Source organism: Neodiprion fabricii, chromosome 7, assembly GCF_021155785.1.
Source record: "Neodiprion fabricii isolate iyNeoFabr1 chromosome 7, iyNeoFabr1.1, whole genome shotgun sequence".
NCBI classification, from domain to species: Eukaryota; Metazoa; Arthropoda; class Insecta; order Hymenoptera; family Diprionidae; genus Neodiprion; species Neodiprion fabricii.
Genome location: NC_060245.1, coordinates 24,060,512 through 24,080,409, shown reverse-complemented (window position 1 = coordinate 24,080,409; position 19,898 = coordinate 24,060,512). Strand labels below are relative to the sequence as shown.

The window sequence follows — 19,898 nt, the reverse complement described above, 5'->3', positions numbered from 1 at the left end:
GGAAAACGGAAAATTTATAAGTAACGTAAATTTCTTCGTGATTTGGATAAATTGATTGAAATATTAGATGACGATCGTCAAAAATTTAATTCTCCATAAGCCTTAAATTTCATTCGGTATCAATTTTTATCAAATTTTGAAAAATTAACCGACTTACAATGATTTTCGTGGAGATGGTTTTGATTGTTTCGCTGTGCGCTCGTATAAAGTTATGAAGGAAAAAAATCTCAATCAAATAACTTGCATATTTGTATTCTCCGTGAGCAAAAACTGTATAAATCACAAGCGATACTAAGCGTACTCTAAAATTTATACTAAATATGAATACGAAAAGTGTAAATTTCGTTACTTTTTCTTCTTTCGCATTTTTCTCGATACTGTATTTTTGAAAACGGTGTGTTTCGAATTTTAAAATCTGTTCTTCCGGTCGATTTGAAATTGGGAAAAATTCTCAGTTTTCATGTTTTCCATAACATGACCGGATAATTTAAAAAAAAATTCATAAAATCATTACCAACAGATGACCGAGGTCGTCTCTTTTCGTCGGAAATTGAACTTATTTTTACCGGGTCAGAATTTTTCCAATGTTGAAATTTTTTATAGTAATCGTTCATTGAATAGTCTTATTGCTTTTCTAAAAGTACGTATTTGGTTTCCATTTCATTGTCACATAACCGTAACGACTATAACGAATATCTTTTTTGCACGAACAACAAGACCATTTCCAACAGACATTTTTTGTTAAAAAATGAGACTAAAACGTCATGACACCATTCAATAACCGTGGGTGAAAATCTGACCTTGTCCTTTGAAAACTTGCGTAAAAAAAAGGTTAAAATCCACGTGTTTATTGAATCAAATCCTTATACTAGTGCCTTATATCTTATACGGTGACCATATTTTTTTGCAATGGCATCAAAATTAATCATACCTATAGTTGTTAATGATTTCAATGAATTTTTTGTGCATTTCATCTACATGGATCATCATATCGTCAGAAAAGTTGAGGGAAAAATTATTTGATCATATATTTTCTTTTTCATATAAAAAAAAGTTCAAGTTGAATAAAACAAGTCGAAACAAGCAGGTTTGGGTTGATTATGAACCTTTGAACATTTCGTATTCACACTCGATTCGAGATGTAATAATAATATGGCTGTATGATTTAGCAAGTTTCATTGCTCACATAAAAACTTATGATAATTCCAACCAAACCAATGATACTGTGTATAAACTAATTGAGGATATTTTGGCTATACATTCTCAATCAAAAGTGAGTCTCGTCGACTACATCGAATACTTTATGATGAGATAAAAATCGGAAAATATTCAGCTAGAATAAAGACGGTTTAAAGAGCATTAAATTTCATTCATAATAACGCCCAATAGTTATCAATAAATTGCTAAAAAGTTTGGTTACCTGAAACAGGTAAAAGATTTTGATAGCTGAAACAGACAAAAGGGATGATTAACTGAAACACACAAAAGGTTTGGTTAGCTGAAACAGGGAAAAGTTATAATTAACTTGTTGAATTTTCATATGATAGAAGTAAATGTACTCAGTTATATTTGTTTGCTAGAAAGAATATTCAATATAGTAAACAGGAGAATACATACACCTCGCACTTGGCGGTTACGACATATAAGTGACGACAGCTACTTCACTTGTACAGTACTGTCCGGCTTCGCGAAGTGTAAGCGTGTACGTATCAATTTTTTGTTTCTTTTGTTTTTACAACACAATAAAACGTCATCTACGCAGTTTACTAGATACAGGGCACTTCTCTCCTTTTCCGTGTACATACAGGCAAGGGTAGATATTATTTTTCTCAAATCCGAGTCTAGTTACAAATTCATCAAACCAATTAAACCAGTCTCTCGGACTTTCGCTTAAACCGCGCGTACATCGACTTACTAATTTGCATACTCGATCTGTTCCATCCTCATGACCTTGTGGTTAACGAACGTATACTTCCGCGTTCACTTTGCGGTTCAAGAACGCTGTCTCTACGTCCATCTGTTCAATTAACCCGTTTTGACAACAAAAGGATAAGATAAATTTTAAAGTTCCACTACTTGCCACGGGTGAGTATAGGTATGTCGTCAATCACATTTTTCAGCCGGAAACCTCTAATTACCAATCTAGCTTTATGTTTGTCATTTGACTTTATTGTGTACACCCATTTAACATCTAATACGTGTTTATCTTTACCTCGATTGGTTGGAATCCAAGTATCGTTTTTATCTAGGCAATCAATTTCCTTGTCCATAGCCTTTATCCAATTTTCACAATTTTTACTATCGATCGCTTCTTCATACGAACTAGGGGTGTCTATTTTACAGAAGTTAGCGTAAATGTTATTACCATCAGTTTCAGGATATCTTACAGGACTCCTTTTATTACGTGAGGGTTTTCTAATAGGTACCTCTAGATTTGTATTCTTATTTTCATTTGTGTTATTTTGGTCAATTTTACTTTCCTCTTTTCCAATCGAACCTTCCCCCTTTTTGATCAACTCATTCTGCTCATTTTCATCCAAACTTTTGAAACTGTCATCTGACATATTATTTTCACAATTATCAATTTTATCAGTAATTTCTACACCTGTTTCGGACTCATCGATTTCCAAATCATTTTCTTTCACCTCGTTATTTTTATTCGAGTTTTCAGTGTCTACCGTATCATCAAGACTTATAGGTATATTTAACTCCCTTTTCGATAAATTCTACATGCCTAGCAACTATTAATTTGCCATTGATTAACATTCTATAACCTTCGACTCTATTATTTCTATGATTGAACGAAAAGTTGTGAACTTATTGAATCAAAAATAAACTTTTTACCTGAAATTATCTGAATAAATATTTTGCTCGAGTGAAGAATCAATATTTGTCGGTAAGCTTGTATAAAAGAGCATTCCCTGAAACAAAAAACAAGACAATCAATAAAAAAAAAAATACTTTTGTGCACCTTAGATATATTTTGTAAATACTTACAACAGGATTCATCACTATCACTATACACTCCGCGATTTTTATTCCTTTGAACTTGGCCGTCGCGTCGACTTGAAAATCGCGCGCTTTCTCTCAGAACCAAAAAGTATCAAGTCAACGCGCAATAAGCGCGGTCAATTCCCGTGATTAATCAACGCGCAAAGAGGCGCAGCCGATTAACCTGTCAAAAAACCTTAAATATCTAGGACTTGTCGCAAAATTCTCTGGAAATACAATCCGCATCTGCGTCTCTTTGAATCCGACACATTGCGATGCGAATTGTTCTTCCGAGATGCGAGTCAAATCCGGGAGGGAGGTTGGAAGGCATGCATTATTGTGTGGCGTGACGGTCGGCGGTCCTCTTCGACGCGAAGTCTTCGAGCTCAGCATCTCTCCCCATCTAGCGTACCACGGAACGCGATAGATGGTCCAGAGATGCGTTTTGCCCATTCAGACGATCACAGAGATCAATTGAATGAAATAATTGTCGATGATGACCAAATAATTGAATTGAACAACGACTGAGAAATAATTGTAAAGTGAAAAGAAATAGGTCATTGAATTTCGATAAAATTTAAAAGCTCACTAATAGTTTGGAGACTCTGATATCGAGTCTTTCACGTGTCTCTTCAGGTAAATCACTGTGATCGTTTGACGCTGTAAATTACAAAAGTTGATGACATCGCGGTACATCGCGACCTTCCTACCCCTGCCTGATACCCGACGGAACCACCCAACGGAAATGTTGAAAGGAGATTCACACGCACATCCACACTAAACCCCGCGACGGATCCCAAAACGACCACCTACCTATCCGATTACCTATATTCGCTCTAAACGATTTTCCATTCTTTCCAACACACATCATTCTTCACCATTTGCGCCGTGGTGCACCATGACTTACTTTTTCATTGTTCACCTGTAGGGAGCAAAATGTTTTTGTACCGTAGTCAGCGAAAGTACTATTTTAGTGATTCCTGACTGACTATCGGTACATCAACCTTTTGTAAGATGGATTAAAAACATCCTGTATGCTGATCAGCATTTTTCTAAGCGAGCTAAGCCTGTAGTTGTTCGATAGTTGCCGAGTATTAAAACATTGAAAATGATTCAAGATGTATCATACAAGTTGATTACGTTACGTTCTGCCAGACTTTGAATGTTATCGATTAAACAATACTTGAAATATGTTTGAACCTCAGGTTTATCAACCACCTAAACGATGTCATTGGAAAATTTAAACATAAGTAGGTAGGTAATTATGTCTGTAGTTAAGCACAATTTGTTTTCGCGATTATCGAATAGGTGATGGCAACCTGTCGCGATGCTCATTCCACTCTCAGCAACGTGCATAATTTCTAACTCTGAGCGACCATGGTAAAATAGGTCAACTGCAACCAAGAAAGAAAGAGAAAACAAATGATCCAACTTCAAGTCAAGCACCGTTGAGATCGCGAATGAGCCTATCCATGCAGCTAAAAAATCGAAGATTTGTGTAACAATTGTTACCGCCACGCCACGTGATGAAGGAGTCCCAGGGAAATACCCGTAACCTAACACATGCAAACTCACCAACGTTGCTGAGTAATGGAGAAGTTACTCGGATGTCTCTGCTTAACTCTGAAAAAGAGAAAGAGGAAGCTCGAATTAAATTGGCAAACTGAATTTTCAGTTCTCGAATAAATTATTGTTGTTGTCTATTTCCATATTTATTCGCCACGTGTTATGCAATGACAAAAATTAGATTTCAAACGTAGCATACTGAATTCCCAAACAATAATTAAAATAAGTTTTCTTACCTCCTCCGGGTTGCTCCACACTTTACATGTAGTTGTAGTAGTTCTCGTAGCATCTCAGGTTGCACGGTGGTTGGACACACTTTTCACACTGCAATAAGAACATAATAAAATATTACTCGCACAACGTACTTGGATCAGATTTCATGTCACTACAGATTGTCTGTGTCGAAATAAGTTATTTGCATGATATTTGAGTGATTTCTGATTTATTTGTAAATGAACTGCAGAAATTAATACTAAAGGGCTAATAAAACAAGCACAGATAATGAATAAATACCTAAACTTAGTGAATAGCTGAAATCATTTACGAACAAAAGGGGCATGGTGATTAAAAATCATATCGAATATGTACCTTTTGGTTTTATTCACTGCGTAGCGGGTGGTTTGATTTTTAGTTTCTTGGCAGAGATCGATTGATTGGGTTATGTCATTCGGATCATCGCTAAATGCAGTCTATAGTGCTGCAATGTAGTGTACCCCTGTAAACAAGTAAGAAATAACAACATTTTATTAGGATTTATTTTGCAAAATTAATATATAAGACGTTGGAAAAATTACTATTCTTTTTTTTTAATACAATGAAGAACTGAATACGAATCCATTTCAACGAATTGCAAAAATTTCTCAAACTGAAAATAGCCCAAAAGTATAATCAAGAATGATTTCAAATGTCTACCTGTTTTCTACTCTTTCACAAAGTTGCGACTTGTGCAGTTTCTACATTTTGTTTTTCAACATTGTATTGCCGGGGTCACTTGATGCGGATACTCGCTAACCTTGATCATTTTTGCAATACTTCAATTCTGTAATCATGTAAAACAACAACATTTTGTTAATATCTAATGTAATTCAACAACCATATACTCAATGTTTAAACATATGCAATTTTAGTTTTACGTTAAGCTTTGAAAAATCTGATCAATCACATAAACAAGTAAGAAAAGATTGGAAATGTTTCATACCTGTTGTTTATATGCACTGAATTCATCAGTTCCGCTACCGAGTGACGTCTTCCAAGATTTATTGACAGGACCTTTCAATCTAGGTAACCATTAACGCCAATCAACGTTGTTGCAGTTTATTTCTGCAATCAGGGGAGATAACACAATATTTTGTTAGTACTCAATGTAACTTAGATAACGACTAATTGTCTAAAACATAATACGTACGAGGAATCAATAACAGTTGACGATGTAGATTCACTCGAAATTTCGGAATGATTACTAAGGCCGTGGTGCGTTAACTTTTGTTACACGGGAATAAAGGATTATGAAATCGAGGATTTCTCTATCGATCGATCTCCAAAAACAGAATCGGTAACAAATGCAACCGCTTACAGTTTCTTGTTACGTAAGAAACAACGCCAAACTTAATATCATTTCACAAACAATGTTTACGTGAGGGACGCGATCCGCGAACCGAAATCAGAGACTCAACTCGCACGAAGGTCACCTTCCGCAAGGCCCGTTTTATCAGAATATTAGAAAGATGACCACAACGGAAGATTATCGGAGCATTTTCTGATCACAAAACGCGTCTGACTAGTCAAAAAATCTGTCCGAGAGCAATTCCAATCTGTTACTAAACTGTTCAGCAAGCTTTGACAAGCTAAAATTTAATAAGCTGCAGCATAATAATTACACTCGATTCCAAGCCGATTCACATTTTTTGTGTCGTAGCTGATTGCCTGAACGGACTGACTGAATTGAACTTGCTATCAATGCAACTACGCACTTACCGAAAGTTGGCCGCACAAACAATAACAAATGACATCCGACGCAGAGAGTCGAGAATCAAAATCGCTACAACCTGAAGTTGCACAAAAGAATGAATATTTGAATCACTAAACTCACCTTCGATGTTGCAGGCTGCTTCTAGAAATTTCACTAACTCGATTCTTTTATGGGCCATACGCTGCACGCCGTTCGTGCATTATTCACAATGAGTTTTGCGGGAATACACTGATCAAATAACTTGACACAGGTTTTTTTTCTTTTAACCATAAGGTATCGGTGCTTGGCCACGTCCCGAATAAGTACGAAGCCTGTACACGGCGCTGTGAATTCTCGACTAACTGCTCGCGTGGTTTCACTACGACTGCTCGGGAGCGATTGACGCCGCGCTGCCCTCGGAAACGAGTCTCAACCGGTCGAAAACACCATCCGAGCCGCACACACGCGGTCTGACGTTCGAAAAATTATTATTGCACGCGGCGTAGATTGATATTTTCTAGCGACTTTCGGCCGAATAAAATACATTGACCGCGTATATATTCAGTCAACGTAGAACATGCGTAAAGCTAAAGGAAAAATGAGAAAAACCTCTGACCTTCTCTCTTGTCGACGTATGAACATAGGACTGAAATTAACAAGATAATATTGCCGGTTACGTATCTGTACACCGCTGTATATATGAATTTAAATTTGGAAATGGTCGTATTTGGATGTGAAGATTTTATATTAACCGTGTGTGCATTCACCGTCCAGCCGCCTCGAACACTAGTTCCAATAATCTATTTCGTGTCAGAGAACGCTATACTAAATAATGAAAACACGAAAAACGCATGATCTTGAATTAGAGCTGATAACATTAGCGAGTTTTAACTTCTATTCACGTCACCATTGGAATTATGAGCGTAATAATTACACTCGTTTCCAAGGGCATTCACACTTTTTCCGTTGTAGCTGGCACTTACCGAAAGTGAGCCGCATAAACAATAACAAATGACACCCGACGCAGATAGTCGAGAATCGAAATCGCTGCAACCTGAACTTGCACAAAAGAATGAGAATTTTCAGTCGAAATTGGACCGATCTAGAAAAATACTTATAAACTTCGATTCTATGATGCACTCTTGCGCAGTCCGAATACGCCATCAACTTTACTCCATCTCGCTTCTTCGTTTTGTCCATTTTTGTACACTGCCTATAAAAAATTCTAGATTTTTAAATGCTTCGAACACTTCACTGACCTAACCACGTGCGACATTATGCCGTTGCGTCGGTACTGGTCGGTACTCATTCTCATGAGCGTCTTTTTGCCGCCGACTGCGTGGCGATACTGTGTCAATTTGACGCCTGTGAAAATCCAACCTTACGGCGGTAAGAATTCCCAGCGGATGATCATGATCGGCACACAGGTGATAAAATGCGGATTTTTACGCACCGCTGTCAGACGTAAGGATAGATTTTTATCTACATTCTCTCTTCTCACTTCTGTTTCACAATGAGATTTGGTTCATTCGAAATTACCGGACATCACCAATTTTCCATCATCCAGCTGCATAAACGATTGTTGTACTTTGCCCCGGCACAAGTACGTTCGAAAGTTTTTGATATCTAGATTGCGCGTACGTGCGTAATATACCTATCTGTATTATCACTGTTAAAGAATTTATGATGAATTATTTCAGAGTCCCTGAGAATGTCGATGACAGCGAATTACGCCACCGCACCAGGATCTAGCGAGTTTGGAACCCTTAACGTTTCAGTACCAAAGCCTTTTGTTTATCACGTCCAGTTGAACAGACCAAAGAGTCTAAATGCTGTTGACAGACAAATGTGGATGTGCGTATTGTTCGTCGCTTATGGTTTTGCTTACTGCAAAGGAAGTCATACTGTCTACACATTTTTATTGTATTGGCATTACAGGGAAATCAAACACTGTTTCAATGAGCTTGGTGAAAACCCGGATTGCCGAGTAGTTCTTCTTTCTGGTGCTGGAAGGTATTTCAATGCAGGTAAGATCACAACGCGTTGTAAAAGTTACATAATATACCAAAGCTTCAAAATTTACGGGTCGCTAATCTTGAAGCTATGTATTGTGTCTTATATTACAGGGATCGACGTTAGCCTGCTAATGAGCTTTGGTCAGAAGCTCGCAGAATACGAGGATGTTGCTCAAAAGTGCAAGGTGCTCAAAAAAGAAATTGGCATATGCCAAGAATCACTTTCAGCAATTGAACTGGTACATTTTCCAATCTTTATTTTGTATCTTGTTCCATGGAATTGGTCGAATTTAGTATAGTTAAGATATCCGTTTGTCACTGTTTCACTGTTTCAGTCTCTCATGCTTCGCGAGTTGATTAGAGCGCATAATATATGTTCTAACATGAATAATGCTGAGTAAATGTCACAAGAATAGTACGGAAAAACAAACCAATTGTAAATTGTCTCTATTGCTTTCAGTGTCCAAAACCAGTAATTGCAGCGGTACATGGAGCATGCATCGGAGCAGGCATGGGGATGATTACTGCTGCAGATATTCGCTACTGCACTAAGGATGCTTGGTTTCAAGTAAAAGAAGTGCTGATGGGACTAACTGCGGACATTGGAACTTTGCAAAGAATGCCGAAGATTATGGGATCTGGAAGTTTGGTCAGGGAGCTCGTTTACACTGGGAGAAAATTCGATGCGACTGAGGCCTTGCACAACGGATTAGTCAGCAAAGTTTACGACGACGGGGAAAGGTAATATACAATGTGACTCATAATTTGCTCAGGTTAAGAGACATCAATTTCCTCAGTTTGCTCGCTGGATCAATTTCGCTCGCCGAGGAAATTTCTGCAAAGAGTCCTGTTGCTGTTCAGGGCAGCAAGCTGAACCTAAATTACTCCAGGGATCACACTGTCCAGGAAGGGTTGGACCATGTTGTGAGTACTGTACTTCTACAGTGTAAAAATTGAAAAACACTAGATTCTTATACTCATGATAATCATGCGTACATTGCGAAAGAACATATTTGAATTGTGCGTTCCTCATTTTTGGAAAACATTTTACGCCGATAGTCGTCCTCTCTCCAGTTGTTTTTTATAGGATCTCATTCATAGTCAACCTAGAAATAAGCGAAAATTACAGGATTAACATAGTTGCAAAGATTTGAATTTGAGTAACTGAGTACTTAATGATCGTTATTAATGATAGTTATAATCATTGTTAGTAATTTTGGTTTCTGCTTTCAGCTCATGTACAATCAAGTAATGTTGCAAAGTGAGGATCTTGCTAACTCTGTCATGGCACAGGTGAGCAAGAGTGGGGAAGCGCCTGTGTTCTCCAAACTGTGAAGGATAGAGACCACTATTTGTCAGCGAAATCAGGTTCCGACTACCTGTTTTTCTGTAACTATGACCAATGTAAACAAAGATAAATTAGGGAACTTGACTGTTTAATAGCCAATATTTTTATCACTGCATATCCGTAAATCGCAGTATCAGTCTTACAATTGGACATCAATTATTTTTGTTAATAAATCGATTTCAATACTCAGAAAGTACATTGAGAATGTAATTATAGTCTAGCTATTACACAGTGACTATAAAAATAGTAATATTGTATGTACTTGAGAATTTCACGGACAAGCTATGTTTAATTTTCTTTTGTTCATAATTTTGACAGTGTCAATGAGGTACCGAGGCATCAATAAGGCTGCCCAAACCTCGTTTCTTAGGCATGGCCGCAAGCCGATCAGCCTCAATTTTATCGGCAACTTTATAAGGATTGGTATCATCCGGATATTTTAACTATACAGGGAAAAAACCAGAAATTCTGTATGTAACGGGTAGAAGGACAGAATCGTTGAATCTGATCTTTTACATGGATTATGTTTTGAATCTCGAGCTATACTCACAATAAGCAGATTGATAAAGTGTTCATAGTTGATTCTATTCGTTGCGGGGTCACAAGCTACAAACATCATCTCGTTTACTTCATCTTGAGTAAAAGGCTCTCCCAGTTCCATCAGTGCTTTTGCCAAATCATCTCTCATAATATAACCGTGGTTTTCAGGATCAAATAGCTGGAATGCTTTCAATAATTCTTCAGGTTCTGCTGGCTTTAATCTGAGGATAATTTTCCATAATTGCTACTTGGTATTCATGACTCTTACTTGCTGACAATGATACTTGGATCAACGTATGTGGAGAGAGTCAGACTCACTTGTGTTCGTTAATGGTTTTAGTCATATATTCTACAAATCTGGATTGTGAAACGGAATTATTTTCCACATCCTCCAACTGAACTTGAATTTCCTGCAATTCCGCCTCAGTCATAACACATCCTGTAACCCAGGCAAATAAATTTCAGTCAAAAATGCAAGGAAGGACAGTTTCAGACTTGCTACATTCTAGTTTGAAGAGTGCTTACCTAGCGATCGTATCATTGTTCCCAAGTCTCTGACATCCACTTCTTGGATTTTGGCAGTGTCAAAGACGTCAAATGCATTGTGTATCAGTTTTTCCAATAGATTCGGCCCTTTTAGTGAAATAAGCTTGTGTTATTCACCACTCTGAATGTTAAATTTAGATTTAGGTGCGATAACCAGAAATGACTGTTAGAAGAATTGCATCAGCGTAAAACATAATCTAAAATCGTGACCGACGATGCGATTATGTGAACGCTAATGCAAAGGGATAAAAAATTAAGCTTTAAGAACAGAAGATACCCTCCGAACTTGATAAAGACAATCCCCGTTTCATTACTGAACTTCTGCGGCGTACCTCGCTATTTCGTTCTTGCGCCATATTGACCAAATAAAATCACCCCTAAGACGGTTACTGCGAGTTACCGCGATGGTGTGTGTATTACGGAAAGAAGATATCGCAAAAAGAATTTACTTCATTACGTATTTTTTCGCGCTCTTATCCCGCGGATGTCATCATCGACAACCGAACGAACATTTAGGGTGTGAAGATTAACTAAAAAAAAGTTGCACAGGGTGTGCTGTAAGCCAGTTCATAATTACCGCCGCCCGAAACATCCCTACTTTGTCCAATCGGATCGCTTTTCGTCGGTATATGTCAAATGAAAGAGTAAGTTTGATTGACTGTCGCAATGGCGTCGTTTCGAATTCGCGTCCGACGAGCCAATCGGATATGCCGTATCACTCCGCGTATTGTTTGCAATGTCGCCGCCATATTGCGAGCGCAGCGCGGGTCACCGTCGCGTGTATGGCTCATTCCTGAAAGCATTTTCGATCGAGTAAATATTGTGCGGTTGTTTGTAAAATAAATAAATCCATCGCCATGGATCCCGCGAAGCTGAAAGTGGTCGAGCTGCGGGCAGAGCTCTCTCATCGCGGTCTCGATACCAAAGGAAATAAAGCTGTCCTCGTCGAGCGACTCCGCAAGGCTTTGGAGGACGAAGAAGCCGAAGACCGTAAGAAAACATTCGGCTTACCGCTCACTAGGCGTTACTGCCTATCCCGGTAGTTTCCCGCTTAAATTGCGTCCAAACACGGCGTCTAATACAGTCTAGTCACTGGCGCCGGAAAACTGTTTACTCCCCGATTGGAACACCCCGATATCCCAACCTATTTCCAACCTGTCTTCCTTACCTCAGGACGCCGTGATTTTTTATGCATCTGATTTCCATTTTACTTGTTATCAGGAAACGCAACAATCTCAAATTCAATTACGTATGCTCCAGTGTTATTTGTTACTTTTCATTCATTTAGAAGTCGAAGAAACGACGATCCCTGAGTCGAACGATAAGGTAGGTGTGGATACCAGGGAGGCACAACCACACGAGCAGTCGCCAGAGCCGGAACCTGCAAAACCCTCACCAACCGCTAAAACACCCGGGGGGCGATCTGCTCGCAGTGCTTCAGCTACCAGCCCTTCCAAAACACCTTCGAGAGCAGCTGCGAGGGCGAAACAATCGCCTTCTCCAGCCAAAGCTCCACCACCGGAAGAACAGAGGAAGCCTTCCCCTGTACCTGAGGAACCAGCTCCCGAGCCAGATGTGCGCGAACCTGAGGTCCCTCCTCGAGTTGCAACGCCTGAAAATATTACAGATCGCTCCACAAGATCACCAGTGAAAGAATCACATACAGTTAGCCCTGAGAAGATAGAGCCGCAGCCTGAAGAACATGTCGAATGCGTTCCCGCAAGTGTGGAGGAGAGTCCGCAGCAAATGGAAGGACCTGTTTCACAATTTGAAGTACAATCCGATTTCACGAAAACCGCTACAGAACAACAAGTGAATGTGCCTGAAAAAATAGAAGAGCATTCGACTACCGTAATGGAACAGCAGCCACAAGAAGAATTTGTTGAGGAAACGCCTCCAGAAACCAAAGTTTCACATAGCTCCGAACCACTAGAAAAACTTGAACCAGTTGAATCTGCAAACCAAAATGATGAGAATCTTGATCCTGTCAAGGAAGAAATGGCTAAAGATGATGAATTGAACAATGAAGAAGAATCGAAGGAAGAAGATATGGATGACAGGGTATCCAACAAGGAAGAGAATGATACAAAAGATTCAATTGAATCTGTCCAAATCCAGGAGGAATCTGAACAAGATGAAAAGAATGTCATTTCTAAAACAGTAAACTTGGAACCAACTGTTCCAGGGGAAGAGGATCCGGAAGAAAATATACCTGAAGATAACAAAGAAAAAATTGAATACTATGACTACGACGAAAGGACGGTGAAACGAGAAGAACAGGTAAGTATCGTTTGCTTTTTCTTGTAGTGCTTACGATTCACTTGCAATCAGATATCAATAACTACTCCAAGGTTTGAAGAAATGTTTCTTGAGCAATATCTCGCAAGTCAACTGAACACAAGTCACTAATCGCATAAGTATTACCGTAAACTATTTCATTCTATTCCAGGACGTAGAGATGAAGGATGTGAACAACGAAGAAGACAGCGACGCAGCAAGGGATAGAGACCGGAAAGATCGTAGAGACAGAAAGCGCAAAAGATCTTCAAGCCCACAACAGGAACGGTACAGATCACCACCGCCTGTAAAACCTGATGACGAACCAGAGCTTGAGGATGGAACTGTAGTATTATCCTGGTGTAAGTGAAAGTATTAGTCAACTTGGTTTATTCTTTGAAGTTGTAGTACTTCTAGAATCTTGAGTTGTGTGTTTTTAAACGTATGTTTCTATTTGTCAACTTAAACCCTTGCTTTTATTACAGATGATTCGGATTTAAACTTAATGATTAACAAGGATCATTTTTGTCAAGCAACTCCAATGCACAGTGACGGTTTTGGCTATATTTGGGCTGGTGCTAGGGCATCGTTTGGTTTTCGTATGGGGAAACTCTACTATGAAGCCAAAGTTCTCGAGAACTGCAATATAAACTTGGCAGACGAGGAAAATCCGCATGTAGTTCGCGTTGGTTGGTCTGTTGGCGGAACCTCGATGCAACTCGGAGAGGAGAAGTTCAGTTACGGTTATGGAGGTACCGGAAAGATTTCGACAGAATGTAAATTCAAGGATTATGGAAAGAAGTTTGGTAAGGATGACGTCGTCGGGTGTTATGCGGATCTTACGGGCGAGACAAATATCGACCTCTCATTCACCGTGAATGGGGAGGATCAGGGAATTGCGTTTTCAATCTCCAAGGAGGAGATCGGTGACGTTGCTCTCTACCCGCATATTCTTACCAAAAACTGCACGTTTGGGTGTAACTTTGGGCAGGTTGAGCCATGGAGCAAGCGGATCCTCCCAGGATACATTTCCGTAGGCGAGGTTGATCCTCAAGAGAGAATTACAGGACCTCGTAGACCGGAGAGAAGAGAAGACTGCGAAATGATACTGATGTGCGGTCTTCCAGCTGCTGGAAAAACACAATGGGCCTTGAAGTATACAGCCATACATCCAGAAAAAATGTACAACATACTTGGAACGAACACTCTCATTGACAAAATGAAGGTTTGTGCAATATATACACTTTTTTTTTCTTAATATTCTGTGTCTCGCGTGTATATTTTAAAAATTTTAGATTTAAATTGACTAGCTTTCGGGACCAAAATCCGTATTAATAATTCAATCTGAGTAATTAACTGATTTTCATTCTTTACCAGGTGATGGGACTACCACGAAAGCGGAACTATCATGGACGCTGGGAAATTCTAATTGACAAATGCACCAGGGCTTTGAATAAACTCCTTGAAATGGCCTCGACAAGACGACGGAACTATATTCTGGATCAGGTGAGTCTTGATTGTAATTCTTTCTAGGATTACATTTTGAATTTTTTGTGTAGATTGTATTGTTTAATGAGGACTGTGATGATTCCCTCACATTTTCATTACAAAAAGATGATTTGAAATAGATGATACACCATTATTTCATTATTTCTCTTGATGCATCGCAAATATTGCCATCATTACTTTCCATATTCAATATCATATAATTTTACACAGTTAAAAAAACTGTTCAGAGTCAAAAACTAACACAAAAAAAAAAATCTGAAGTCTAATTGCAAACTAAGTACAATCCGTGAATTAGACCTTTAAAATTTCATCATTGTCAGCCCAAGTTCGACGAGTTTCAACTTGTAAGTAGTTGGCTACTTTTAGGTTTTCTTCCTTTTTTTTTTTCTGTACTCTAAACCGTTTCAGCCAATTTTTACGACACATCTATATACACATATTACTGAACGGAACTGTAACTATAAACTGTGTAATGTTTTTTTTACATTACGTCCTTCTTGAAAAGATCCAGTTTATAAATAATGTAAACAGGGAGTTCAGTTCAAGTTAATATTTGTGTATAAAATGTCATGCAACGTGTAAATAAAGGTACGGATTAGAAACGTAAGTTGTTAAGTCGGCAAGAACGTCGCAATCATTCATGGGCGGTGTGAAGGTATGTTTAGGATAATTATCGATTAAGACCTATTCTGTTCACGGAAAAGGCGAGTAATTTAAAACTTTGGCATATCAAGTTAATAGGCTAAGAAATGCTCACGTAACGTTAGTGGTTCCTGAACAAATAGCTAAAAGATTACCATTGTTGATCCATTTCGCTTACATTGTACCCGCGCATCGCGTATAGGTAAGTTAATAGAGAAAATGCGAGAATTAAGTTTATAGACTTGAAAGGGAACAGTCGAGTTTTTTTTGCTGCATACTTTTTTCTCTCTCATTTGACACCATTAGTGGAATTTTGACTAGTTGATAAGCAAATTATTGGGGTCGAAATCTGATAGTCTATCATCCAGTATACTGCGAGATGTAAGAGGATATTGTATCCAAATCCCCATTGGACGTGATCCTCTGCAGGTAAGTATCGTATGTACATATATGCAAGTGTATGTATGTACGAGAGTATTAGATAAGTAAATAAAACTGATTTGAGCGTAGGTATACATCTATGGAAGAATGATAGAGAGAGAGAAAAAGTAGGGTGTACGACGAAAGCGCTTGCCTCTGCTTATTTAATTCCAAGAACGTTTTAATAAATCTTTGGAGCAAATACATCAGCGCCTGCCTGTTAATGCATCACGAATGAAATCTCATGACATCTATATTTTCTGTGGAACCGATACAGACAAACGTATATCCTACCGCACAAAGGCGCAAAATGAGGCGTTTCTACGGGTTTCAACGGAAGGCTGTAGTTATAGTACCAACGGACGAAGAATTCAAGTTACGCACTGCTAAGCGTGAGGCCATCGAAGGCAAGGATGTTCCTGATTCCGCGGTTCTGGAAATGAAAGGTTGGTCCCTATTTTCATCGGGAGTACCCGCGCTACATGCTATACTCTCCCGATTATACCCGACAAGGTCGCCTACGATATAACGTTATCGTACAACTTTTAGACATTACTTCTTTTCTTCAACATACATTCCCAAGTTTCGCTGACAGCTACATCCTTTTCTTTATTGTCTTCTCATTTTTGATTCTGTGCCCCGTATCTTCTTAAATCGTTTGTCACCTTCTCTTACATTTACAATAGTTAGTTTTAAATACATTCTGTATCTCGATACTTGAAAATGAATTTACTGTAGGAATTTACGACTTTTATAAAGGTTCTGTAATTGAGCTGTCATTGAAACTCACTGGTCAGCCTGACTGTCTTTCGCACGTTCATTTCTGGTAACAGCACCTTGGAAGAGAAAAATTATATCACGTCGGTGTTCTCTCATATTTTCAGCAAATTTCTCTGCACCTAATGTGGGCGAGTCTTTCGACGTAGTCGAATACGTCGAACTTGAGGAAGAAGAGGCAAAGAAGCTGATAGAAAAGTACAACAAAGAAGGAAAAGAAGCTGGATTCTCCCAACAACAAATCAACAAAAGGCCACGTTTCGAGAAAGTCGATAGTCACAGGGACAGCCGTGATTCACGGAGTAGTCGCGACAGCAGAGACAGCCGAGATCATCGTGATCGCAGGGGTGGATGTAAGCTTGAATGGAAATAAAAACAAAAAAAAAAAAAAACACGCTCATCAATCTCAGCTATAGGCGAAAACTGTGGATTAACTTGAAGCAAAATTTTTCACAGACCCAGAAAGAAGCCGCAACATGGGTGGATGGCGTGGTGGCAATAACGGAGGTGGTTGGCGAGATAGGCCACAACGTGGCAGTGGAAGTGGCAGCGGTGGAGGTAGCGGAAGTGGCGGGAGCAGTGGCGGATCAGGAGGACACCTTAGACACGGAGGAAACAGCGGGAGCGGCGGATACGGCGCAGCTTCTGGTGGTGGATGGAGGGGGGGCGGCAGAGGGGGACCTCTCGTGTCGTCGCACCGTGGTGGAAACGACAGACGTGGCGGTGGTGGAGACAGAAGGCCAGCAGGAGGAAACGATCGCAACCGAGGTTCTCAGCAAAGACAAGGCGGAGGCTGGGGAGCCATGGGGTGAGTCGGAGAAACATGAATTTCTGAACGAATTAGTAACTATTTATGAGACGAGAATAATCGCATCGGGTAGAGAATCTACAGAGATCCTGAGCATACTCTTTCTTTCAGTTATCAAAGCTCGCAACAACAGAGTGGAGGTGGATGGGGTCAACAGGGTGGATGGTCCGGGAGTCAGTCTCAACAGGGTGGTTGGGGGCAACAGGGCGGGTGGGGACAACAACAATGGGGAGGTTGGAAAGGCTTTGGTCAAAATTCGTACGGCCAGGGTGGCTACAGTCAACAGAATTACGGGAACGGAAATTGGGGCGGATGGAATCAGCAACAGTATTATAATCAATATTGGGGCCAGCAGCAGCAACAACAACAATCTGGTCAAGCAGCCGTCACTGGTGCTGCTCAGGCCGTAAATACATTTTTATCTTCTCTGTCGCATATGCGAATGGTTTAAATTTGGTGAGATCGCCACGCAATAATCGGGAAATCGGGTTATTTCAGGCAACAACGACCGGCGGTGCGAGCTCGACGAGCTCATCAACGACGAACTCAGGCACGTACGGGTATTCACAGGGCTGGCAGGGCTACACTCCATCCTACTCGTTCCCGACTCAAACAACGACGACGAATGCTCAGCAAGCTCAGCAACAGAAGTAGAAGTAATGAGACGTCGGTCACCAATTTATTATTAATTTCAGAAACGATGAGCGATATACGTCACAGCAATGTCGAAACTTTTTTATTTGTTGACCGTGTACAGCCCATATGTTTGTACATCTAAAGTATTCGATTAGATGGTCGCGACTACGTTTAGCGATATTCAAAAGGTCAACCGTCGTAGGGATTGTCTTGCCTGAGAGTACGTCCTGAGAATAGAGCTAATACACGCGCACCCGTTCGCTTCATCATCGGAGTCGACAATTAATCAACTTAAGGCCAGGGCGCAGACCAAGGTCAGCGGTTAGTGGCTATTTACGTTTGTACGTACAGAGATTATAATCTGTTATCACGGTTATTGTGTTGGTACAAGTTGACGGCAAGAAATGTATAAATATATTTCTTAATTATGCGGAAAAACAACGGCAAATATCACAGACATTTCAATCATGTGAATGGATCAAAGAGAATCAGTGGAATGTTATCATGTATGGCATATACATGTTGATCACACGACGTGGGTGGTAGGTTCAGGGTTCAACGTTTTCAGTCATTCCAGCAGTATCTATTTATCTCTCCTCATTGTTATCAGACGCGAATGAATATTGACTAGCTGATGAATAAATATAAACAGTTGCAACATAATTCCGTTACGGCGTTGTTTGATTTTTCGCCGTCAGATCTTACACACAGATTTATCTTTTATGAATTTTATTTCGCGGTCGAGCAAAGGATTGTGCGTTAGTTTCTTCAAAATTTGAAGTTTCGCGTCTAATGGCGTCTGTTGAGCGTGATTGTTTAACGCGCGACTTTGAGCATTCTTTCTATCTGATACTTCTTACCCGGGCGCACCTTACCATAAATTTATATACCCCGTATTGTAGATGCATATGAATGAGGTGAGTTTCAAATTGTACAATGTACATATTATGAAGCGTACGGATTTCGATTCGGATATTATACATATAACTACTGCAATTTTATAAGGCTTTAAGTATAAGCGATCAATTCATACGCGACCATATTATTGCGTTCCATCATGTCATTATCAGGGTGTTCCGAATGTTCAAGCCCCGCGACAATCGCAGCGCCCGAGATAAACTGTATACTTGTGTGTGACATAAGAGTACCTCCCTACTGTTCGGAATGCAACAAAAAAAAAAAAAAATTATTTACAATATATCTATTACATTTAGATTTTAAGCGATACTATTTACATATTATCGTAAGGATTGCAAATATGTAATCGGATATAAAAGGAAGAAAAGGAGTAATAAATAAAATAAAATGAAAAAATATGCAACATATTTTTTGAAAATAACCAGAAAATTTATTTAAATATATAAATGTAGTACGAACCAGTTGCTATGTTCGAACGTTTTGAGAAGTTTGAAGGGACGTTTTATAATGTAGCGTGGAAATTAGGGTACGCGTCAAACACGGTTTAACTTTCTTCTGTATGTATTTTTTTTTTTGTTTTTTAAATGTAATTTTAATATTTAAGTCATAGTCGAAATTGGTAAATTTACATATAGTATATACTATAGAATTATTAATATTAGTAAATAAAGTGTACAAATTCATTGACAGAAATAAACACCTTGTCTATTAAAGTGAAGTGTCGTTTATTCGTCTACAGCCTCTATCATTCGAGAAAAGAACATTTCCGCCGTGAAATTTCGACAAATCCGGTAAAACAAACTGTGGTACATATTCCATCGTGCCCATTTTCGATGATTAATTTTTTTTGGCGAAACGTCGCGTACAAGCGCATACGTAATTGTTATATCGAATCAAACAGTATAACGAAAAGTTGCAGTGGACCGGAGTTTTTCGTGTCTCCGCACGCGGCCTTTA

General features: G+C 39.2%; 3 protein-coding genes and 1 long non-coding RNA gene across 6 annotated transcripts; 2 read left to right on the top strand and 2 right to left on the bottom strand.

Moving 5' to 3' along the window:
• Positions 1-4,493: 4,493 nt before the first annotated feature.
• LOC124186685 lies at positions 4,494-5,214 on the bottom strand. Its single transcript, XR_006871709.1, has 3 exons — positions 5,146-5,214; positions 4,794-4,881; positions 4,494-4,614 (listed from the first exon to the last, which is right to left on the bottom strand). It is a non-coding gene; the product is annotated as an uncharacterized LOC124186685 (long non-coding RNA).
• A 2,577-nt stretch (positions 5,215-7,791) lies between these two features.
• Positions 7,792-10,057, top strand: LOC124186064 (delta(3,5)-Delta(2,4)-dienoyl-CoA isomerase, mitochondrial). Of its 2 annotated transcripts, none has more exons than XM_046577420.1 (7): positions 7,792-7,969; positions 8,206-8,359; positions 8,444-8,532; positions 8,632-8,759; positions 8,981-9,261; positions 9,318-9,444; positions 9,754-10,057. In XM_046577420.1, exons 1-7 carry the CDS (start codon positions 7,819-7,821, stop codon positions 9,853-9,855), a joined length of 1,032 nt encoding a protein of 343 aa, XP_046433376.1. In that variant the 5' UTR covers positions 7,792-7,818; the 3' UTR covers positions 9,856-10,057. The 2 variants fall into 2 exon arrangements, with proteins under 2 accessions (XP_046433376.1, XP_046433378.1); XM_046577422.1 differs by having other exon boundaries at positions 7,967-8,108.
• Positions 9,438-11,347, bottom strand: LOC124186065 (dynein regulatory complex protein 8-like). Of its 2 annotated transcripts, none has more exons than XM_046577423.1 (5): positions 11,232-11,347; positions 10,934-11,041; positions 10,727-10,847; positions 10,419-10,629; positions 9,438-9,626 (listed from the first exon to the last, which is right to left on the bottom strand). In XM_046577423.1, exons 1-5 carry the CDS (start codon positions 11,308-11,310, stop codon positions 9,612-9,614), a joined length of 534 nt encoding a protein of 177 aa, XP_046433379.1. In that variant the 5' UTR covers positions 11,311-11,347; the 3' UTR covers positions 9,438-9,611. The 2 variants fall into 2 exon arrangements, with proteins under 2 accessions (XP_046433379.1, XP_046433380.1); XM_046577424.1 differs by lacking the exon at positions 9,438-9,626 and adding an exon at positions 10,189-10,311.
• A 225-nt stretch (positions 11,348-11,572) lies between these two features.
• On the top strand, positions 11,573-19,299 carry LOC124186063 (heterogeneous nuclear ribonucleoprotein U-like protein 1). The gene is made up of 10 exons (XM_046577419.1): positions 11,573-11,944; positions 12,243-13,234; positions 13,404-13,593; positions 13,717-14,456; positions 14,609-14,737; positions 16,080-16,248; positions 16,687-16,932; positions 17,036-17,387; positions 17,499-17,793; positions 17,886-19,299. The coding sequence occupies exons 1-10, from the start codon at positions 11,812-11,814 to the stop codon at positions 18,039-18,041; spliced, it is 3,402 nt and encodes a 1,133-aa protein (XP_046433375.1). The 5' UTR covers positions 11,573-11,811; the 3' UTR covers positions 18,042-19,299.
• The last annotated feature ends 599 nt before the right edge of the window (positions 19,300-19,898 follow it).